The sequence below is a fragment of the Pleurodeles waltl genome, chromosome 1_1, assembly GCF_031143425.1.
Source record: "Pleurodeles waltl isolate 20211129_DDA chromosome 1_1, aPleWal1.hap1.20221129, whole genome shotgun sequence".
Classification (NCBI taxonomy): domain Eukaryota; kingdom Metazoa; phylum Chordata; class Amphibia; order Caudata; family Salamandridae; genus Pleurodeles; species Pleurodeles waltl.
This window is the reverse complement of record NC_090436.1, coordinates 265,483,355-265,509,184: the sequence shown is the minus strand read 5'-3', so window position 1 is coordinate 265,509,184 and position 25,830 is coordinate 265,483,355. Positions and strand designations below refer to the sequence as shown.

The window sequence follows — 25,830 nt, the reverse complement described above, 5'->3', positions numbered from 1 at the left end:
CTATGCGTTGTTTTTTTGTTAATTTAGGGCCAGATGTATCAAAGGATTTTACCCATTCTGTGCCTATTGGAAAAAGCTTTTGTACATATGGCCCTTAGTGTCACTCTATGTATTAAAAGTTACTCTATTTTTCTAAATTGGTTTAGGATTTTTCATGTTTTGTGTTTACACTTTATTATTGTTTGGGTACTGCCCAAATACTTTACACATACCTCTAAGTTAAGCACTCTGGTAGCTTGCCACACTGCTTGTGTGTAGGTTACCAGAGGGTTAAGCGCAGAGTTATTCAGTGACATTTGTGGTTCACCCTGACAAGGATTATGATTATTACTTGAGGTGGGTTCTCAAGCCCTCAATTAATACTATAATTTCTTACACTTATTAAGATCAGTTCAGTTGCTAATTAGCTCAGGTTGAAGGATCTTTGTTCACATTGCTTGCTCCATACTCCGCGGTCAGAAAGGATGCCTATCCCTTAAAACAAAAGAGTAGAGGAAATGTGGTACTGCATTTGAATAGTGTGGAGAGCAGATCAGGGAAAGGACAAAATTCTTTGACCAGTAGGATCCTAATAGAAATACAGTTTTCCCTATAAAATTTAAATATGAACCCTGTAGCAGTTATCAATCAAATTTCCTGACTCCCTGACCTAGAACTGAGAAGCACTGCTTTTCTTTGTACTTGTTTCTTCTAGTAAATTATGCCTGCATACCACACCTGATATCCAGCTTCATTGTATACTCAAAGGACACAACAGGACGGTATCCAGTTGCTTGCTCTTCAAGTAGGGCTAAAGAGCCTGATGGTTTGCTTTCTGTGTCATCTAAGAGAAGAAGAAGAGTTGGGGGTGTGCTGCCATAACTATTTTTCTCAGTTGCATGTAGATAGGGTTAGCAAGGCATGGCAATCATTATACAGGGAGTGCAGAATTATTAGGCAAGTTGTATTTTTGAGGATTAATTTTATTATTGAACAACAACCATGTTCTCAATGAACCCAACAAACTCATTAATATCAAAGCTGAATATTTTTGGAAGTAGTTTTTAGTTTGTTTTTAGTTTTAGCTATGTTAGGGGGATATCTGTGTGTGCAGGTGACTATTACTGTGCATAATTATTAGGCAACTTAACAAAAAAAAATATATACCCATTTCAATTATTTATTATTACCAGTGAAACCAATATAACATCTCAACATTCACAAATATACATTTCTGACATTCAAAAACAAAACAAAAACAAATCAGTGACCAATATAGCCACCTTTCTTTGCAAGGACACTCAAAAGCCTGCCATCCATGGATTCTGTCAGTGTTTTGATCTGTTCACCATCAACATTGCGTGCAGCAGCAACCACAGCCTCCCAGACACTGTTCAGAGAGGTGTACTGTTTTCCCTCCTTGTAAATCTCACATTTGATGATGGACCACAGGTTCTCAATGGGGTTCAGATCAGGTGAACAAGGAGGCCATGTCATTAGATTTCCTTCTTGCCAGCCACGCTGTGGAGTACTTGGACGCGTGTGATGGAGCATTGTCCTGCATGAAAATCATGTTTTTCTTGAAGGATGCAGACTTCTTCCTGTACCACTGCTTGAAGAAGGTGTCTTCCAGGAACTGGCAGTAGGACTGGGAGTTGAGCTTGACTCCATCCTCAACCCGAAAAGGCCCCACAAGCTCATCTTTGATGATACCAGCCCAAACCAGTACTCCACCTCCACCTTGCTGGCGTCTGAGTCGGACTGGAGCTCTCTGCCCTTTACCAATCCAGCCACGGGCCCATCCATCTGGCCCATCAAGACTCACTCTCATTTCATCAGTCCATAAAACCTTAGAAAAATCAGTCTTGAGATATTTCTTGGCCCAGTCTTGACGTTTCAGCTTGTGTGTCTTGTTCAGTGGTGGTCGTCTTTCAGCCTTTCTTACCTTGGCCATGTCTCTGAGTATTGCACACCTTGTGCTTTTGGGCACTCCAGTGATGTTGCAGCTCTGAAATATGGCCAAACTGGTGGCAAGTGGCATCGTGGCAGCTGCACGCTTGACTTTTCTCAGTTCATGGGCAGTTATTTTGCGCCTTGGTTTTTCCACACGCTTCTTGCGACCCTTTTGACTATTTTGAATGAAACGCTTGATTGTTCGATGATCACGCTTCAGAAGCTTTGCAATTTTAAGAGTGCTGCATCCCTCTGCAAGATATCTCACTATTTTTGACTTTTCTGAGCCTGTCAAGTCCTTTTTTTGACCCATTTTGCCAAAGGAAAGGAAGTTGCCTAATAATTATGCACACCTGATATAGGGTGTTGATGTCATTAGACCACACCCCTTCTCATTACAGAGATGCACATCACCTAATATGCTTAATTGGTAGTAGGCTTTCGAGCCTATACAGCTTGGAGTAAGACAACATGCATAAAGAGGATGATGTGGTCAAAATACTCATTTGCCTAATAATTCTGCACTCCCTGTAAATATGGCATGATAAGGCTTTTTAGTCCCAGAGGTTTAGTTGCCATTTAAGTGTTCAAACCTTGCTGGGACTATTATTTATCTTCCACAGGATGGCCCTTCTCGTGTTGCAATTTGTGAGCCTGGAGAAGTTGGTTCGGCCTTTGACTTGGGAATCTTTCCTATGTTGTGTGATTGTTGGTCGGCTGGCTATTTTATAGTGTTAGTGGGTTAATTCATTCCAATCACTGTAAACTTCTTTTGAATCTGAGACACTGTTTTATTTTTACAGGAGGTATAGGTAGTTAGCACCACCGCCCATTTTTGGGTACCAAAACTTAATTTTCATAATCAGACTATGATTGAGAGTAAGAGAATAAGGCAGAGAAGGGAAAAAGAGAGAGGGGAGAAGATAGGGCAACAGTGGTTAGAATTGAAACATGACACGTTTAAATTAGCCAGCTCTGGTATTTGGCAGTACCGGCAGTGAAATCTTAAGAAAACAATCAGACCCTGTGCAATCTTTATACAATTTAAGTACTGGTCTGAAATCTGGAATTAATCAGGGGTAAGACTGTTCATCTACTGCAGGTGTTCACCTCCTTCTTGTTGATTTACACTTGGATAAATTCCCCTCCTCAGTATATGAAATATCCCTTTCCACCAGCCGATCAAAAGGTCCATATAAATACCCCAGTGAGTTAGAGAAAACCACACTCTATTCCTCCTCTTTTTAGAAGGCATTATAGTCGGGGGCGTGGCCGGGCCACGAAACAAGATGGCCGCTTAGAGCGAGAGCTCCGCGCCGAGGCGGTCCCGGAGGGGCGACGGGGGCGAGAAGACAGCCGGACAACACACCGTGTTCGATGCCCCTCCACCCCTACAACAGCGGCGACACGGAACCATGTCCGGGGACCCCGTGGGAGCGGGACGCAAGGCAGGAAACTCGCGACTCGCCCCAGGCCGATAAGGCCTGGAAAAAGGGGCGGAGTCACGTCTTCGGAAGACCGCGGACGGCGTGCCCGTAGCGGCAAGGAGCAAGCTGAACAGGCCGCAGGGACTGCGGGAGCCGTGACGACCCGCATCCATCTCCCTACAACGCCAACAAACACCCGTGGACCTTCCCCCCCCCACAGGGAGACGGGAAGACGCAGCAAAGGGGTGCGGCCCCTTCGACAGCCGGGAGAGAAACCCAAAGAGAGGTAGGATCGAATCTCTTCAAAATAAGAACGGCATCGCCGGAGGCAGAGGCACGACTTCTCTCCTCTTTTCCATCACAGAGGGACAACAAAAACCCTCCCGCTGAGATAATAAACTTTCTCCCCCCCCCTCCAGACAACTAATACTGAGGAGGGCAGAGGGGCACGACGGGAGGCACGTGGAGGCGAGGGGACGAGAGGGGTGAGCGACTGGGGGGGCACCAGAGATGAGGAGAGCCAGAGGGAGCCAAGAGAACAGAGATACAGGAGAAGGGAGTGGACTGACACCAGTGTAAGCCACCGAACATCTATATCCTTATCGGAATCTACGAAGGGAATCTCGGGCCCCACGTGGTCAGACTCTGTAGACAATTGAGGCGATGCCCGGCAACAAACCGAACCATAAACCTGTCAGCAAGCCTGCACGACAACTATTATTCTCAGAAGCGCTACAACACAAACGCCTAACCCCCACGAAGATAAACCCTCAAACATCGCCACCTTTAAACGAGTCCACCACGATGCCTGATAAAGATCAATCCACGACTATGGACAGGATACTACAAGAGATCACCACCGTCAGCCGCAGCATAGAGGGGATGGACGCCTCTATAACTTCATTGACACTAGAAACCAAATCCATGCGATCTGACATTGCCGGCTTTCAATCTAGAGTGACAGGGCTAGAACAACGCATGGGATCACTAGAGACGCAGATCAACACGTCTCAGGTGCGAGAACAAGACTTCATCTACCTCAGGAGCAAACTAACGGACATGGAGGACAGGAGCCGGAGAGACAATATCCGCATACTTGGGATCCCGGAAAACGAAGAAGGCTCGGATATGCAGACTTTTCTGACCTCCACTCTTCCAAAAATGATTTCATTGGACTTTGACCCGCCGCTAGAATTCCAACGGGCACACAGGATAGGCCCAAAACGCTCTGACAACTCCTCAAGGCCCCGCCCAATCATCGCATGCTTGCTGCGGCATAATCAAACCCGACAAATACTCCAAGTAGCACGCAACCACGGCCCTTTCCGAATAGACCAGCACGAGATCCGAATAACCGCTGATTACTCCAAGGAAACCAACGAACGTAGAAAGGCTTTCCTAGCCCTACGACCCCGGCTTCGCAAACTAGAGATGAAATACGGTCTCTTTGACCCTGCAAGAATGTGGGTTACAAAAAATGGAGTATCCAAGGACTTTTATAACCCCGACGAATTGAGACTCTTCCTTGACTCTTTCCAATCCCAGCCTATGGACTCTTACAACACAGACAGTGAGCATGACATTGTAGGAGGCAGTGATAGGGCCGAAACCCCCCACTCGGGAATAGAAAAGGTGAAGACGGCTCTACACGACACCGGAGCCAGTCATAGAGGTAGAGACATGGAGAGACTAACTAGATCATATGATGACAGGGGTCAGATTTTACACGCGGTAGTAACCCATACCCAATTATCGGAAAGAGACAAATCCCGCTCCCCTTTAAAGCCTACAATTGGGTCTTCTTGAGAAGGTAACGCGACAAGACGACTTATGGGACTATCGCCAGAGAGTCGAAAATAACAACTATAGACTCCGCGGAAGGATGAGTACCTTTCCAGATCATATGTGTATTACTATTGTAATTGTCTAAGACTGCTAGTATCAATGTTAAAACCAGATACATGAAAAATCTATGCTCTTTATGACTAGAGCCGAGGCCCTATAATGGAAACTACCAGTAAATCGTTATTTGCCCTCAGTACACAACAGATGATGATTACTAGAACAGGGATCAGACCCCACCAACCCACTGTATGTTGAATAAGGGCCTGGTCCCGACCCTATAACCCTATAACAAGGTAACAAGGTAACAGGGGCATTAAACAGATAACAAAAAATAAACACTAATTAACTATCACGGAACTTACCTTACATTCCACACACTACAAAGTATCTCATGATAGTAAACAACAAAGTATGTGAAACTTTCCTAATACACACCACACTCGACCAGCGCCGACATTAGAACCGTTTAGCCCCCATTATCACCCCAAGGGATGGGACTAGACCACGTAAAGATAAATTAATTTCAATACAGGGACACACAATACGATATAACCTGAAACATATCAAAGCTCCCACTACTTGACTTTACCTTATTCTACAATAAGAAACTGGGGAAAATAAAAAATAGAACACGAGGACATAATACAACATAATACCGCATAACAAAGCGAAATATTATGACATTCTACACTGCCACTCCACACCACATTATAACATCACAATGTAAATTATAAACTATTAGCTATTCTTTTCCCCAGATGTTCGTACCTACCCCCATCCTAATCATTATTACTATCTTAAACTATCATCAACAACAGAACGACTATGATGGTGGCACATACCAAGCAAGACCTTAGTAGGCCAGTATTATGATGTAATAATACACGGCAAGGAGTTAGTAATAGGATGAGATACGCACTATCCTCGCGTAATCCGGGGCTCAGCTACACTCATTACCTATCCTACGATTAATAGAGAGACGTTTGGCATAATGGCTCCTAACATGATAATGTGATAAGATGCCAGGATATGTTATGTTGATCAACCTAATATGTCATTGAACAGTTGTAAGGCGAGACGAGACGAGGCAGTGTTATAGTTGAAAAGAAATGCTCAGGAAGTATTATATTATACTGTATATTGGTATCTTTATGTACCCATGCATACGCGAGAACTATAATACTCTATTTGAGCTCTCTCCCCCCTCCTCTGCCCCGCCCCCCCCTCCCCTCGCCAGCCGGTCTCGGTCTTTCTGTCTGCCCAGTCCCTACTTTAATTTACGACCCTATCTTATGAACTCCTAAACACCCTACGATACCATACAACATCAAGTACTAGGCACAACATCCTAAACACCATACCCCATCAACACCCGACACCCTCTCCAGCGCCGCTCAGGTACTATAGTTTTTAACCGATCATTACTTCTGCCAATATACACTTTAGTTATATAACTAATACACTAGCCACTAACCACCGATGAACAGACCCACTTCCCGATACATAAACATAAGCACTGCTGTGTTGCCCCCCCCAACCCCTCCTTACCACCGACATATCGATAACTGGCTGTCTGCTGTTTCCCCCCTTCGCCCCCCCGATCGAGACCGCCTGACGGCACGAGAGCTCCGAAAGAAATCGGTCCCGCCGTTTACAGACCTAACGAACGAAGGAGGTTGGACTCCTAACCTCCCTCATCCCTACCCTTCTCCACTTCTTCCCCCAAATTGCACGCTCTCTTGCTATACTCTCAATCTCAACTTCAGCACACGCATCCATCCCTTCCCCCCCTTCTCCCTCTCATTTCTCCTTGCCTTCTTTTTCCCTCATATTTCCCCTCCATCTGGCTCTCGTCCTACTTATATTACCTCTCTTCCTTCACCCTCTCCTCTCTCTTCTCTTTCTTCTCCAGAGGATTCCCTTGGCCTCCACCAGCTACTAACCCCCGTATAAAATAAAATAAAATAAAACACTGTATCATATCGAAACACAACTCCCACTCTAACTACTAAGTCAATATCTCCCACCCTCCCTCCCCCCCCCACCAACACCAACCCCGGATCGAGGGTGCTTACCTACTCACAATTATCCAATATGTCGAAGCCCCACCCTCAAGCGACGCGACCATTACGCATACTCTCTTGGAATGTACACGGCATGACGAGCTATGTTAAGCGGAAAAAGATACTGTCCTATCTTCAATCCCAAAAAACTGATATAGCTCTGATTCAAGAGACTCAGCTTGACACTCTGGAATCCAGTAAACTTAAACGGGATTGGGTAGGGAGGGTTGCCTTCAGCTGCCGTCCAACGAGTCAGGAATCTGGAAGTAACGGACCCCGCAAATGTGGAGTGGCGATACTAATGCGTAAATCCCTCCCGGTCACTATCATTAAAACCTGGAATGATATGGAAGGAAGGTATATATTTGCTAAATTAAAACTAGGGGACACTGTTTTATGCGTGGGATCCGTTTACGCACCAACCGGCCCAAAACGCCCATTCCTTCTACAGCTAAATCGCCTCCTGACAGAAATCGGAACTACTCGATACATAATCGGGGGAGACTGGAATCTCGTCCAAGACGCCATAATGGATAGGACAGGCCCTGTCGATGTATGTAACAATCACGACAGAGCGCTTCTGACAGACCTGACCACTGACGTCGGTCTGGTGGACTGCTGGAGAACACAACACCCGAAAGATAAGGAATATACTTTCTTATCCACCGTCCATGGCACCCAATCGCATCTGGATTATTTCTTAGTATCACACACTGTAATCCCTCATATACAAGACACCTGTATCCTAGACAGCGGGCTCTCAGATCACTCCCCAATACTAATCCGGATCCAGGTGGGACTCTCCTTCTCTGGTCGTAAACCATGGCGATTGGCTGTACACAGATATCGCTCTCCACAAGGGAAGGAACAATTAAAAGCTCATGTAACCACATACATGGCCGAGAATTCAGGCACTGTATCCTCAAAAAGGATCCTATGGGCGGCAGCAAAAGCAACCCTAAGAGGGAATATGATGCGAGATGCAGCACTGGCCAACAAAGACAGAATAGCCCGCCAAACCACCTTAGAGACCACGATACAGGACCTCACTAAACAATATACCGCCCAACCATCCCCTAGGCTGCGACACGCCTTAGAACAGGCCCGCATGGCACACAATGAACTCTATACATCTCAGGCGGAATACGCACTGCAAAAATTGCGAGGCCGCCATTACGAACAAGGGGAAAAAGCAGGTCGCCTCCTAGCGGCGCAGCTCCGACAAAGAGAGGCAGCCTCTGCCATTGCGGCCATAACATCTTCTTCAGGAGCAGTGCTAACTCGCCCACAAGACATTGTAAACGAGTTCGCCAAGTACTACCGACATTTGTACACTCCTGAAACAACGACAGATCAAACACAAATGGAGACATTCCTTGCCGCGGCCAATCTACCCCGTCTGTCTGAGGCAGGCAGGGCCCTCTTGGACGGTAACATAAGCAAAGAAGAGATAACCCAAGTTATAACAAGCCTCCCCTACCATAAATCACCAGGAGAGGACGGATTCCCTGCGGAATTCTATAAATGGGCTGGGGAGGAGGCAATAACCGCAGTACATGAAGCACTGACGGAAGCATGTCAAGAAGGCTCCCTGGGCGCTCTATCCAATAAAGCCACGATTGTCATCTTGCCTAAGCCAGGGAGAGACCCCCTTCTTTGCGGCAGTTACCGTCCTATCTCCCTTTTGAATGGGGATGTCAAACTCCTAGCCAGTGTTCTAGCAGCGCGGCTCCGCAAGGTGATACCATCATTGATTCACAATACCCAAGTAGGATTTGTACCAGGCCGTACCTCCAGAAATCATATGCGAACTCTTTGCCATACACTGTTAGAATCCATACAATTACCTGACGAAGCCCTAGCCCTGTCCCTAGACGCGGAGAAAGCATTCGACCGCATTGAGTGGCCCTACCTATTCACAACCATGAAGCATTTTGGCCTGGGGGAACAATTTATCTCTAAAGTACGTTTATTATATGACCACCCCATAGCACAGGTTAACTGTGGGGGCATCATGTCAGACCCATTCCCTATCGGAAGGGGCACACGCCAGGGATGCCCCTTGTCGCCACTTCTATTTTTATTTGCCATGGAACCCCTAGCTGCCACCATACAAAATTCTCACCAAATAAAAGGGATCCATATCACCGGGGGCATATCCAAAATATATCTCTACTCAGACGACATTCTGTTAACAATGTCCGATCTAGAAACCTCGCTCCCAGCACTACTTTCCACTACAGAAGACTTTGCATCCCTATCCGGATATCGGGTAAACTGGGATAAAAGTGAGGCACTACCATTATCCCGCATAACGACGAGGGCAGCGATACATGGCCTTCAATTCAAATGGACCCCGACCCGCCTTAAATATTTAGGAACGTTTATTAACAGAGGTCTAGAACATATGGTCAGGGACAACATAGACCCCCTTATATCTAAAATGAAACAAGACTTTGCCAAATGGTCCCTACTAGGCCTGTCCATGTGGGGCAGGACACAGGCGGTCAGAATGGTCACTTTACCACGCTTCACATACGTGTTAGGCATGCTTCCCCTACAGATACCTCTTTCCTCACTCCGATTAATAGACGCATCCATAAGGGCCTTCGTCTGGGGCTCCTCACGCCCAAGACTGAAACCTGCAATAATACTGGCACGACGGCTCTACGGAGGATTAGGACTACCCTCGGTAGAACAATACTCTCTGGCCCTACAACTCTCACAGCTAATATATACGCTTCCGGATATAGCCGATCCACCGCAATGGGTGATCACAGAGAAACTCCTATATGGACAGTATACGGAGATGGGAGGAACATACGCCGACCACGTTCCCTTAACTAACCCCATCCTCAAGGCTACAAACACAGCGTGGTGCAGAGCCCATCGACTACTAGGAGTACACCCCTCCCTGCATACTCAGGCTCCCATAGCAGGGAATAAAAGCATTAAAATAGGAGGGACTATTCTCAGATGGCCCCAATGGTCCGAGGCAGGAATCCACAATATATCTCACATAATAGATGGAGATAGCTTCCGCACATTCGCCTCCCTCCAGGAAGAATTCGGTATCCAAAGTAACCAGGAGTGGCGATATCTACAGCTCAAACACTGTATGCGGAGAACATTAGGAACCCCCCCGTGGCTGTTCAAAACCTCACCCATCGTCACCTATCTTCAGAAATGGGGCCGACAAAAAGGCGTCTTGGCTGGCCTCTATGCCGAATTAACTAACCACCTTTACTCTCAGCCTTTACTTGAACGACTACGCTTAAAGTGGCAGGACATACTAGAGATAACCTACACGGACGAAGAATGGCCAGACATACTAGAAGCCCTCGACAGGGGCGTACGTGAAGCACGCCTGAAATTTTGCCTATTTAAAATCCTTCAGGGATGGTACTGGACCCCCGTTAAACTCTTCAGGGCAGGGTTGATACCTCACGCGAACTGTTGGAGATGCACAGAGCCATATTGCGACCAACTTCATATTGTATGCCACTGCCCCACGGTACAGTCACTATGGGACGCGGTACGCCTCGCCTTATCGGACTTCATACAGATACCAAAACCGACCCCACCAGCATTTATCATTCTACATGACATTCGCCCGTATCCCTCCCTATCGCGGGCACATAAACGATTAATCCACACGGCGCTAGCCACAGCCAAAATATGCATACTCCGGCACTGGAGATCTAGCATTGCCCCCACACCCATGGAATGGATGACGGCCATGTATCAAACGGCTACCCATGAACGAGTGATTTATAACCTACAGGACCAAGCAGAACAATTTGAGGAGGTCTGGCGCCCATTCTTGAAGAGACCATGAAGCGGCTGGTGGATGACCAACGGATGATCAATGTTCAATGATCAATGATTAGGGAATATTAATTACCAATCACCCTCTGAGAATCCTAGACTCCGGAAACACATTTAATCTCCTACTGCCCCCTCTCTCTCTCCCTAGCTACGCTATCCTCTCTTCTCTCTCTCTTTTTTCTCTCTCTCTATCAATCCACAGGCCTCTAATTTTGTCACATGCCCGAGACCCTGAACTACCCAACATAGTAATACAAGTCGCTTCCTAACACAAACAAGGACTGAGAAATCAACTCATATAAGACGTAGACACTCTCTAACCGACCTTACCATATCTATCATACATATTATCTACCCCTAGATAATAACTTGCTACAGACGGAGAAGTACAGAACGATCTACTCTTAGGCCTGAACAAGCTAGTCTCAGGATACAAAGACCCCCTGCCTACCTCGAGTCTCTTCATTCTACATTCCCCCGCGATTACCCTTCCTCTTTCTCCCTCTTTCTTTCCCTTCTCTCCCCCTCCCCATTTCATATGACTATTTTGTCTCTCCCCTATACCAAGACCAACCCCTCCTACACAACCCTATCCTCGCTCCCCCTCCCCTTACCCCCCCCCCCCCCCACCTGTTTTCCACTCTTCTTCAAAATAAGGGTACACAACTCAACTATGCAACTGGGAATTTTTACTTACCTGACAGTACATGTATATATGCTTACAATGGAAATAATTGTGGTAAACGAACAAAAACAATGTTTTGAAAGCTAAACAGTTTGTTTATATGCTGTATGTACCGCCTTATATATTCTTAATAAAACTTTTGAAACTTAAAAAAAAAAAAAAAAAAAAAAAAAAGAAGGCATTATAGTCAATGGGGTCTATCAAATAAAAACCAGTAAAATTGCTTTTTGACCAGTTGTGGTTATTTTTCATTTATGTCCCTGCACTAGCTGTGGTTCTCATTCCCAATCTGTGATTCTTCATGTTTGCTCTTGCACCTGGGCTGGATTATTTCTATTAAAAAAGGATGCTGATCTCTCATTTGCATGCTCATGGATCACCTCTTTGTTCGAAATTGAGCTTGGAGTCTGGTTTGACCCAGTCTCCGTGCCTCACACATATGCCTGCTGTCTGAGCTAGCTACTTGTGAATTATAAGCTTAGATAGTATACCCATGAATACCAGTACCCAGCTGCTTTCAGGTGTTTGATTCCAATATACGTAGTTTTGAGCCTATTCACATAGGATACCAGACCTTTGATGATATACAGGGAAACACAGTGTTTTGTTTAATCTTTTATAACATTTGGGCAAGCTTTTACTTGTGGGTTTTCTGTTCCTTCTTGAGGGTATGCTTTTCTTCTAATAGAGCCTTGATTTTTCCGAACATCTTTGTCTCTATTTGCTTCAGTTTGGGGTGCTAAGGTTCCTTGCATGAGACAAAAACCATATCCGAGCCTGGAAATCGAGATTGGATGAGCCACCTCTCTTATTGTTCCCGAAATTCTAATTCAATCGGACCACTATAGAGATTCCACAATCAGGATCCAGTTGTCTTTACCCTTGTATTTTCATACTTCCTCCTTGGATTTTGCAACCTTATCATATCTGTTTAGGATCTCAATGAGTCGTGTATCTTTTCTTTGGGGAATATTCCGATTTTTCTTCCTACAGAATGCTCTCAAGTTTGAAAAGGTTAGCTTCTTGACTTGGCATATTATTTCACTCAAATAACTGACAGTATCCTCCTTGAGAGGTTATCGGCTTGGGCCGCTAAAAATAACATGCTGTCTAAGGTCCATTATGGCTAATGAGCAGGGAGATCAACAGTACACCAATGTTTGTATACAAATTTGTATTTGGTTTCGGGGAAATATATAGTGGCCAGCCCTGGATCCATACACTTGGGTTTCATGGATGTTTCATCTGCATTCGACTGGGTCAACAGATCCAAATTGTGGCAGTTCATGTTGTCACTACATGTGGAAAAAGATATTGTCCTGTTCCTAAGAGATCTCCCTTGGGACACAATGTCTGCTGTACGCTACTCTAAAGATCAGAAGTGCACTTGTTTTATTTGTATTGAGAGAGGGGTGTGGCAGGGCTGTATTTTGGCACCTTTCTTGTTCAATCTGTATATCAACCAGTTAGGGCACCATTTGAGGGAGGTGGACTGCCCAAATGTGGGTGCACGCAAGGTCCCTGTGTTATTATATGCAGATGACGTGGTACTCCTGGCTAATACCTCCAGAGGCCTACAAAATCTGTTAAACTCTTTTTCTTTTTTTATGGAGGGGCTGGATCGTCTATAAATGGTAAGAAATCATTTCTGATGATAGTTGGCCCCGTGCCACTAAAACAGTGCGATTTACGTTAGGGGTGTGTACTCTATCTAAGACTTGGAAATTTTCTTATCTGGGCTTCTTTTTGACTCAGCATTAAGTTGGAACCCTTTTTTGTGTGAGGGGGACCTTTGGTGGGACAATGTGGCTATTTTTAGCTTTGCTACAAGGCTGGGTAATAGGCCAGTGAGGGCTCTGTTGCAGATGTATAGGGCTAAATATTTATCACAGGCCACCTATGGTAGTGAGGTCTGGGGCTACATCAACCCTTCTAAATTACAAGTAGCAGAAAACAGGTTAATGTGCAGACTCCTGTGTCTTCCTCAATGTATCCCTGCCATTGTCGGTCCATGAGGAATTAAGTGTGGGATTTTTGTCTGATAAGGAACAGCATGGAGTGTGAATTTCTTTCACTGTAGGCAGTGGTGATGTACTTTATTGCTGTGCCATTTTTACTGCTTTAAATGCGGATGGAGTTGTTTTATGTAGTTAAATTTTTAATGCTTTATAGATTATTTATATTTATGTATGCTTTTATTGTTAATCAGTTAAACCAAATAAAGTTCATGAATGAAAAAAAACAGATAGTATCCAGATTTAATTTCCACTAATCAAACAGTATAATTTTTGTATTATATATTTTCAGCAAATGTAGTACTGAATTGGGAGTTTCAGTAAACCTCTGAGGCCATGCTTTCATCTGCAGAAGGAAAACCAGAAATATGATTATAAGTGTTCTAGGGTGAATTTAATTGTATCACTAGTTCATTGAATGTCAAAATAGCCTAGTGATACATTATATCATAAACAGCATAATTTATGAACCAATGAGTTATCTTTAGATACAATTCACTTGGACTAATATAAATGAGGCAGTTAATATACCAAACAATGCTTAGACATAAATAGAAACGCATAACATCAACAAAGTGATGGAGTCTAAACACATGAATATATTGTGCCGCCTTTAAGTTTTCTGACAGAAGCCGAGCCACATCATTATTGGCATTCAGTGTTGAGATTAGCAGTCCTATTAGCAGCCAGTGTCGATATGTGCAGCCAACACTTGTTTCCCGTGTGATCATGCTTCTTCAGGGCCATCAATGACAAGAAATAACTCTTTTATTTTGTTCCTCTGGAAGCACATGACAAGAATTATTCCTCTTCATTAATGTCCTATTTAGTTTTATGGATCACTCAATATCAGTTCGCTACCAAATCAATGGTCAATTACCCATTAAAATTAAGTCTTTTCATATAGCTACAAATCACTCATGATAGAGTGCCGAGTTCAACGAAAACAGATATCATTAATGCTGTACAAAGTAAGTAATCATTCCCAATATTATGGCAGATACCTGGTGACATGCCAGTCAATACACCACAAGCCTTACTTCCGTGAACCATGTTATTCGTCAGGAACTCAGAAAACCTTTTCACCGTCTGCACGTATAGATACAGCTCTCACTCTGCATTCACATGGGCACATATCTCACTCTGCACTTGTATAAACATGATCCCCCTGCTGTGCTTACATGGTCAACCTAGTGGGTGAGGGGAGGTCTTGGTTTCTCCCTGTATATCACAGTTGTCACATTATCGGGTAGATCCTGTAAGATCACTGACTAATACATGCCAACATACAGCATTTTGTAAGGGTTACTATAAGCAGGTTTCATTACATGTCTTTAACTCCAAAACACAGCACAGGGCATTATGAGCTTTGACCTAATGTGATGATGACTAATGAAGTTGTCTAGAGGCATTAGGTGACCACTGAGACAAGATTATCTGTGTTAGTTTTTCATGATAAATAGTTTCTACTGGTCTAAATGTCATGCATGTCCCCTGTCACAATTATTGCACAACCCATCAGGCAGATCATACTGGTATCATGGCTATTAGAAACCAGCTTGCTGCACGCTGTAAATGTGACCCTCATCTAGTTTTCCTAAATTAAGGCCAATTGGCAGCTATTTCAATGGATCCTGAGCTCTACACTCAGAGTATCATTCCTTAGGTTACCAGACCAGCCCCATTGTGTTATCAAGTTTAGCATCTCCCGTCGTCATCATCATCCTTCAGTATGAAATAAAGCCTCATCCAAATTACATCTCTTAGATTTAGTGGAGGAGAGTGTCAACAATCCATGTCAGCCACAATGAAACATGCTGATGAAGCTCTGCTCTAAGACATAATCTCGTAGTACAACACTGTCACCCAGAGATTTTTCATCTAGGCTCACTACATGAGCAGCTCACCTGACACCTGAGCAGTCTGCTTCCCTTTCTGATCCTGCAGTACCCTAGATTAAATTATTACTGAGCCACTGTGTGCTTGGACTAGTGGCACAAATGCCCACCTGAAAGGTTTCCCTTGATTGAACGGTGCATGAAGGATTGTCTGAGCAGTGAGTGTGCATTCTTTGATTCTCCAGTGCCCCTGGTCTCCGAATTCTACCGCCATCTGTAGTTCCAGCTAGATGTTCCCATACTTGAAACCATCATAGCATGGCTCTTATCCTTCCTAGACCCAGTTTAACAAATACGTGAGCAGCGAGAACACGGGGCTCTATGGTGGTGGAAGGATGTACTTCTCTGCATATCCAATAAGGAATATGTGTGGTAGGTATAGAAATTCTAGAATACCTGACAAATGGAGGTCATACCAGATGGATGTTGTCTGTGTGTGTTGTTGCCACTTAGTCTTGATCTATTTGTGTCCCAGTGGAACCTTTCAAGGATAATTCTAATTCCTTTGAGCAAGTAAGCAGGGAACACCCCAAAATTGAATGTAGTGTAGGAGAAGGGGTTTCTTAACAAGACAATTTTGTTTCTCTATGGAGAAAAAAGAAACAACAAAATTAGCCAGTGTGTGGTCTTTCTCTTGCACAAAAGTGTAATTCACAAAAGAATCCCAATAGTTACTGTGAGAGAATGTCAAGCATGTACAGCATACCTGAAACAGGAGTGTGAAACCTTACAAAATCTTAAAAGTCAAAAATGTTCTCCAAACTTGGAAATCCCCTTCATGACTCAATTACCATTTCTTTTTAATCAGACACCTTGATTTTAAGAAATATATTTGGCATATACAGTTCTTTTTATCTGGCCCTTAAGAGTGTCAGAGTTCATACATACAATTAGGTAATTATTTTGACAGCTCAAAGATAAGAAAAAAAAAATATTTGAGGATTGGATCACCAAATTGTTGCAAAGGGTGTCTGAAAGCCCTTAATGTTAACACCCAGTAGTACAGTTGGCAGTCGATATATGAATCTGTTCTGGATGAAGGACATGACAGCTATTTTAAGTGGTTTTTAGCCATGCTTGGCTGAGTCAAATGTCATTATTAAAATTAATCATAGTTACTTGACATAACTAATGACGAACGCTGAAAAAAGGGTCTGCCTTAGCTTCAGACAGAAGACAGAGTTTTTTTTTACCTATCATGATTCCTTAACAGTCTGTAATCATCTGTCCAGCGATTTTGGTTTCTCATGTATAAATATAATGAAAAAGTAGAATTGCTGGCTACCTTAAATTTTAAGGTAACTAGCCACCGAAATGTTCTGATTTGATTACAGTCGCTCAGCCCTTAGTATTCAATGTGCTTTATAACACCGCATTTTTTGCTTTTTTAATATAATAATTCCTATTCTTGCGAAAATCAAATATCTTTCAAAGTTATAGAACGTCACAGGCAATCAGTGCAAATAAAAATTGATAAAACATCATAAGACTAAGAATGAGTAGCACTGTAACTGCATAGAGATGACTTTGCATTCGAAATTACCTGTACCGTGAGGTAGCTCCTCACCATTGTTGTGCCATTAAGAGATAATGACCCCCTAATGCCTATTTATGCATCTATTCCCCTAAATCCAGGCATTTTCTGGCTGTGATGGAGTGCAGATCCAATAAAACTAACTCCAACAGAAGTTCAATATTTTATTTGTTGTGACCTGGACTTAAATGTAGAGACATTCTGAGCTGCAAACCGTTTTACTCCACTTCCGGGATCAGATAACAAAAACACGTTCTGATTCTGCGATGGATGAAAAACCTGTCTCACAAGCAGGGGTGGCTCCTCCCCTATGGCGAAGGAGCGTCACCCCACTGGCTCAGAGCCAGCAGCTAAAAAATAAAACAATATTTGATTATCAGTTTATTTTTCAGCTGCTGGCTCTGAACCAGCATGTGCACGGAGGAGCGGGTCTGGGCCATGAAAGGATGGAAGAGGAGTAGAGTGAGTACAACTAAGTGCACGTGTCAGTTTGGCCGGCCAAACTAACATGCACACTTAGGTTTCTCCAAGCTGGCTGTGTTGCTCAGGCGGCTTGTAGAAACAGCACAAACTCCAGTGCATTGTCTGAGCAGCAGACCAAGCCACTCAGGCCATTCCTGATGCTGCTATCATGCTGGGTATGGTATGAGAGCAGCGCCAGGATAACATGGGGAGCCTGTGCTGGTGTATCAGGGACTGCTGGGCCACCAACCCTTTCAGGAGAGGAGCACAGTGGCTGGCTGCTGTGGCAGACAGGTATGATTTTTAAAATTTATTTTTTAATTTTATTGTTTCCCTCTCCCCCACCCCCGTCCCCCTACTCCCTCTTGAGATTTGCGGTGGCCACCACTGCTCACAAGGAAGAATAAATGACCACACGAGCTTGAAAAGCAGTACATAACAATACAGTTCCACAGCCTTTGGGTCGGTGGAACTACTCGACTTCCATTTTACGCTGCACCTTGCATGAAACAACCGGTAACAGAATTGGGCAGAATGGTATGTCCCTGGAGATACGATTATGCTTGACTCATGTTTCAACCCCAAGATTTGAAATGAGAGTTAATATGTTGAAAGCAAAAAACAAAATCGTATTATGTGAGGATACAGATAATAATCAGTGGAAACTAAAGTTTGATGACGATAGAGTACTGACATTGATGAGGTATATAACAACGTTTACAAAGAAGTACAGACAGAAACAGCAACTTTCTTTAACAAGCTGTGTCTTGGAAGACAATGTGTTCCTTTCAGTACAGATTTCTTAATGTCTGCATTTTGTCTCTTTCAGATTTTACTGGGATCTGATAATGCTCATAATGATGGTCGGTAATCTTGTCATCATTCCAGTGGGGATCACCTTCTTCACAGAGCAGACGACCACCCCGTGGATTATTTTCAATGTAGCATCAGACACCGTTTTTCTGTTTGATTTAATCATGAATTTTAGAACTGGGATTGTGAACGAGGACAGTTCTGAAATCATTCTGGACCCGCAGGTCATCAAGCTGAACTATCTGAAGAGCTGGTTTGTGGTCGACTTCATCTCTTCGATACCTGTGGATTATATCTTCTTGATTGTCGAGAAAGGGATGGACTCTGAAGTGTACAAGACAGCAAGAGCCCTTCGCATCGTCAGATTTACAAAAATTCTCAGTTTACTGCGCTTATTGCGGCTGTCAAGGTTGATACGCTACATCCACCAGTGGGAAGAGGTAAGACACAGCTATTTCCTTGCTTGTGTTGCACTGAATGATATCGTATTATTCCACAGCAGCTCCCTGAGGCCTCTCTTCCAATCATTGTGTTAAAATCTTCTCATGCTGACAAAGGCTGAAATGTAAATCACCTTGGTATTTTAAAATTCTTTCCTTTAGCATTCTTTGTACCACAGGATACAACCCATTTCTACTGAAGTGAACTTGAGGCAATGAGTTTTGTTTTGCATTATTGAAGAGTTATTGTTCTTATTTATTTTCCTGTATCATATTACTTAGTCATTTACAGACACACACATTTCAATACATTTAAAATAGTCAAGGTTTTGTAAATTATAATGAACCAGACCCTAATATATTTGTGAAAACATGCCCATGCAGTTTTGACGCCAGTACAACAAAATAACCAGTACTCCATGTTGAAAAAATTGTCACTGGTGAGTTCTGATTTTATAATATCTACTGCCAGAGCCACTTCTCTGTGAAAAGTAGCTTTATAAATACCAACTTCTGTTTAACCACTTAATATAATATAGGCCTTTATTTTTAGATTCATCTGAAAGTTTTCTCTCAAGGTGTACAGTATGTCACTGCTAAAAGTGGTTTTTGATGCCTTGATTATTTAGTTACACTATCAATGATCAATTAATGTAATCAATGTCTACGTACATTTAAAACACAAGTCATCTTTGAAAGCAAAAGACACTATACCCTGTAAAATAGTTTGCAATAAATTGGGCACCACATCATGGTTTGTTTATGTTCACAGCATGGATTCCAAATCTAGGGCCCGATCCAGGAAGTTTTTTCGATGAGTATGTCTTTCTCCAGGCTTAAGTGTGAGTTGTACATCAATATCCAGATCTGATTTAGATAGCTTTTTCTGTGAATATGTGATATTTGACTCTACACTGTGACTTATTCATGAATTTCCATGAGCTAAGGGATATAGGGCCTCATTACAAGTTTGGCAGTCTTAAGACTGCCAAACTTAAGGTGGAGGACGGACTGTCGCAATCCTGGAGGTTTGACCGCCAAATTACAGCCCTGGCGGTGTGCATCCGACAGGATCATGGATCCTGATGGGGTGGCTGCGTTCGAAGTTGTGGTCAGGCACAGTTGTGCCCATGGCAGCACCGCTGATCACGAATTCGCTTTCTACCAGCCTTTCCATGGAAATGTCACCACCATGGAAAGGCTGGTTGAAATCCAGTGCTGGGGTCAATAGGGGGGGCACTGCACTGCCCATGCCCAAGGCACATTGAGGTGTAACTCACATCCTATGTGTGTTTGACAAGTAGTGTGGAAAGATATTGGTGAATGAATATAATATTGTGGAAATATTATCTTACTGCAAACATATTTTGTCACATATATCCTCAAGTAAAAAATATTGTGGTGCAAACTATAAAAGGTAGTCAAATAATTGTTGAGGTGTATATTATCATTTTTTATAAATATTGTTGTATATAATATTGTTTACTTTAATATATCTGTATTACATATGTTGTTTTGGCTACTTTGAGATATATATAGATATATATATATATATATATAGCGCACTTCTTCTAAAACCATATAGAAGAATATCCCAGACACAAATGGAAATCGAAATATCTTTAATCACCAATGCTTCCTCCCAATACAATGCGTTTCAGCCGTAGCCTTGCTCACGTACATATGTTGCATTGTTTACAACAGAAAAACCCAACAGGATGATCCATTGGCACAACTTTATTATCAACACTGGTCACTCTATTGGGGCTGAGATCTTCTCTCAATGACCTACTTTTCCGAAACGTAACCAAGGGCATACTAGAGACTGCATTACTTAGAACAGGATCCGTATGTAAGATATGCCAGCTCTTGTTCATCTATTGATAATAGAGTTGTGCCAATGGATCAACCTGTTGGTTTTTTTCTGTTGTAAACAATGCAAAGCATGTAAGTGCAGCAAGAATTGCTTTGAAGTGGTGGGAGACAATGGCCACTGGACCCATCGAATCCGAGGACAATATAATTGTAATACTGATTTCTGCATCTATTGTTTGATGTGCCCATGTAAAAAACTATATGTGGGTAGTACAATTCATAAGGCCAAGAAGAGGTTTCTGGAGCATATAAGAGCCATCCGTAATTATGATCGAACATACCCAGTGGCAAGGCACTTTCATGAGAAACACAATGGGGATAAAAGGTTGTTGAGCTTTGCAGTTATAGACCAGATTAAGCCCAATAAGAGGGGAGGTAATAGAGAAAAAATGATGAGGATCTTAGAATCCAAGATGATTATTAGACTTAGTACCTTGAACCCGGGTGATCTTAATTCAAGTGAGGAAATGAATGTGCATTTGGGTTGATTAGAGTTGCTGGAGGTATTCCTTCGTGATAATAATTTTGAAAGAATTTTGAGACAATTTAAGTAGTGTATTTTTGAATGAATTAGAAAATACCTGGGTTTTAAATTAAATTAAGAGATATTTATTATGGGGTAGATGTGTTAGGCATGAGGGTGTTCCACTTGTGAGTTGGTGTGTAGATATTTTCCTGCAGGAACGCACGGATTAAGGAATATGTATATTGCAGTGCTAGTGATACGTTCCAGAGTAGAGGGATAATCAGGTTGCTCAAGGGCTATATATATTATGGGTGTTGTAGATGTCTACACACAATATTATATACTTATTATATATATATTATATATTTATTATGTATTACTTTATAATGACATGTATGTAATATCTATTGAAAATAAGATCCTTGAAGAGCCAATGATAATGTGAATGAATTAATTAATCTAAAATTATATCTATTTATATATTTATATGAATATGCACTTTTGACATCTTAAGATGGCGCGTATTTTGCATAGCACATTGCAATTTATCTTCTTTTGTAGTCCTTTCTTTGTGTCTCTGGCAGGTATGGGATGGTTAAATTTGTTGTAGTACACTCCCATGCTGTACGTGAGCAAGGCTACGGCTGAAACGCGTTGTATTTGGGAGGAAGCATTGGTGATTAAAGATATTTGGATTTCTATTTGTGTCCGGGCCATTCTTATATATGGTTTTAGAAGAAGTGCGCAATAATTAGTGGATAGCCAGATCCACGCTCGGACCGCTACTATTTTAAGTAGCCTCGGATGTCTGGCATATGATTTTTATTTATAATGATTTCTCTGAGTTAATTAAAATATCAGTTGGTAAATTTTTAAATTGTTCAGTTGTTAATTGTTATGTTAATTGTTTGTCTTTTTCAGTTAATTGTTAGTTCACTGATCATTATATTTATTTATGCACTTTTGAAAATTATGTTTACACTTACTTTTTGTGTTAATTTTATCTGTTTTATTTATCAAATAATTTAATAATATTCAAGTTTTAATTATCTTTTTTGTTAAATTGTTTTGGTTTTCTGTGTTTAGGTAATAGCTTACGTTGTGTATTTATTTGAAACAGTTTAACTCGCTTTACATGTTACATTTTATTTTGTATTATGGATGTTGCGTTTTCCATTACATTCAACTTAATCTATAATGCATATGTTTTTTAATTTAAAGGAGCTTACATTTTTTTTTTCTTTTGAGTTAAAATGTTTTTTTCAAAAACGTTTAGCAATTGAAATGACATCTCTAAGCACTCCAACACCCAATACTGTCTCTGCTGTTACTTGAATTGGAGTTTGATTAGTAAATGTAACCACTCTCCGAAATCCAATACTTTCACTACTGTTGCTCGGATTGGAGTGAAAATAGTAAATCTAACCCTTACAAATTCCCACACTTTCCCTGCTTTTGCTTGCATTTGGGTGGGAACAGTAAATTCAAACCCCCCAAAGCTCAACACTTTCTTACTGTTGCTTGGATTGGAGTGTGAATAATAAATCTTAGTCCTTCAAAGTCAAACGCTTTCCTTGCTTTTGTTTATTGTTGAAGTGGGAACAGTAAATCTAACCCCTCCAAGCTGAACACTTTCCAAACTTTTGCTTTCTTTAGCGTGGGAATAGTAAATCTAACATCTACAAAGTCCAAGACTTTCCATGTTTTGTTTCTATTGAAGTGAAAAAATTAAATCAATCTCCTCCAAAGTACAACACTTTAACTATGTTTGCTTAAATTTGAGTTAGAATAATACATCTGACCTTTTCACATTTTAATACTTTGCTAGTGTTGTTTATTTTAGATAGTTATATTTATTTTTATTGTTTTTTTTTTTTATATGTTTTGTTATGTATATATTTGGTCATTTAAATGTTGAAGTTATAGTTAATATTTGTAATGTATTTTTTAAACTTAAAAATTGTTGTGTTTTAAAGTATATATATTTATTTAGTTTTCAATTTAAATTTTTTACATGTATTTTACATTAAATACAACTAGTTTATATTAATTTTATTGTGTAATTAATTTTGATACATGTTTATGTATGTTTGTTAATTTTAATTTTTGATTTTTTTTAATAAGTGTAATGTATCTTTTAATTATTCTTATATTTTTCAAGTTTATATATATAAAATTTGCATTAATTATTGCAACTATTTATTATAATCCCAATGTTATTTTGTAGTTTAAAGTGCATATAATTAAATCTATCATCTAATATATATATATATATACTTATATATATATATATATATATATATATATATATCCACAATACATTCTCTATCAAAGGGGACCTCCAACCCTGCAGGGCAGCTCCAAAAACACGGGGACGGATGATCCCGTGATTTTAATCCATACACCAAACAAAGTACTGGAGACCCAATTCCATAAAAGCCACAGGTTTATTCCTCATAGATACTGGCAGCAAAGGTAACTTTCTTTCCTGACGCGTTTCGGCATGACTGGCTTGTTCACAGGTGATTGCGAGTTGAATACAGGTGCTTAAATCTCATTTAGTCACCTGCCACTAGTGTGTAGTACTTCAATACCCATAATGCACTTTAATGGCTTTTTAATCTTTGGAACAATGGTGCAGTCTTTCAATCTTTCTTATATATATATATACATATATATATGTATATATATATATATGTATATATATATTATAATAATTACTGGTCCTTTTATTACCTTCTGCATTTCTTTTGACAAATCTTGAGGAGTTTGCAGGTTGAAAAGGGCCTGACATTTAAAAAAAAGTATGTGGCAAAAAAGCCCACTATTATCATTTTCTAAATGTTATTCCCCATTCCGGGCCTCATACTTATAATGGTCAGTAAATGAGGTTGTAATACCACATACTAATATTAATGCTTGGCATAGTTTTTCCAGCTAGTTCATATTGAGGCTGAAAGTCAGGATTAAGACAGAACTACTCATAGGAAAAGCTATGTGTGTCTGCCCTTAGCCTGCATATCTGCATCCAAAGGTTACCTGCATCAGACAGAGTAGGATGCACAGTAATGACAATATTTGGCATTGCAGGCTACCAGGCACTAAACAACCTAGATTATCACTTTTGGTGAGTAACACGTTTCACATATTACCTCAAATGTGCCTGAGTTTGTGATGCAACTTACAAACATCCTCTTACTTAAAGTGACAGAACCCTTCAGTAACTTGTTATGTCCTTATTATGACTATTAGCAGGATTTACGCCCCATATTTATTATGTTGTGAGGGCTAGCAACTAACATCTCAATTCGTATTGTCTTCTGTTTTTAACATAGTACTGTAGCATATTTCAAAAAGAGTAAATTCAGAGATTGGTCGATCTTGCTCTTTTATTTTTCCACCGTGCAGACTTGCATTAGTCTGCCATGAGAAATGATTCCACTCGTAAAAGGCGTATTTTTAATTTCATGTCGAAAGCAACGTTCTTCCTCTTGAGTTAGGTTAGCAACTGGACAGTTGTCGTGTGAACTTTTAGCAGCCTGTGTCACACGCACCTGTGAAAGCACTAGCAGGATAACGCCACGTTCTTGGGGCCATATTAATACTTTTTGATGCAAAACTGCGCTAACGCAGTTTTGCGCAAAAAAAAATAGCGCCGGCTAACGTCATTCTGAAGCGCCATGCGGGCGCCGTATTTATTGAATGGCGTTAGCCGGCGTTAGCCGACCGGCGCTGCCTGGTGTGCGTGAAAAAAAAACACGTACACCAGTAAGCGCCGGCGTAGGGAAAAATGGCGTTTGGGCGTCCAAAAATGGGGCAAGTCAGGCTGAGGCAAAAAAATCGTCTTAACCCGATTTGCGCCATTTTTTTTGGGCGCCCAGACACCATTAGCATGACTCCTGTCTTAGCAAAGACAGGAGTCATGCCCCCTTGCCCAATGGCCATGCCCAGGGGACTTCTGTCCCCTGGGCATGGTCATTGGGCATAGTGGCATGTAGGGGGGCACAAATCAGGCCCCCCTATGCCACAAAAAAAAAAAAAAAAAATACTTACCACAACTTACCTTTTCTTCCCTGGGATGGGTCCCTCCATCCTTGGGTGTCCTCCTGGGGTGGGCAAGGGTGGCAGGGGGTGTCCCTGGGGGCAGGGGAGGGCACCTCTGGGCTCATTCTGAGCCCACAGGTCCCTTAACGCCTGCCCTGACCCAGGCGCTAAAATCCGGCGCAAATGCGGGTTTTTTAGTCCCTCCCACTCCCGGGCGTCATTTTTGCCCGGGAGTATAAATACGACGCATATGCATCGCAGTAATTTTTTAAGACGGGAATGCCTACCTTGCATATCATTAATGCAAGGAAGGTGTTCACGCCAAAAAATGATGCTAACTCCATGAACTTTGGCGCTAGACGCGTCTAACGCCAAAGTATAAATATGGAGTTAGTTTTGAGTCGAATTTGCGTTGAAAAAAACGACGCAAATTCGGCGCAAACGGAGTATAAATATGCCCCTTGATGTTTTAGCGACCATGTAAAAAAAGAGCTCAGTTTTGA

General features: G+C 41.9%; 1 protein-coding gene across 1 annotated transcript in view; it reads left to right on the top strand.

Annotated features, from left to right (window-relative positions):
- The window catches only part of HCN1 (hyperpolarization activated cyclic nucleotide gated potassium channel 1), a 982,006-nt gene that overhangs the window by 229,277 nt on the left and 726,899 nt on the right, over positions 1-25,830 (top strand). The window contains exon 2 of the mRNA XM_069221581.1: positions 18,519-18,942. Coding sequence (XP_069077682.1) covers positions 18,519-18,942 — 424 coding nt within the window. The remainder of the gene's footprint in view (positions 1-18,518; positions 18,943-25,830) is intronic.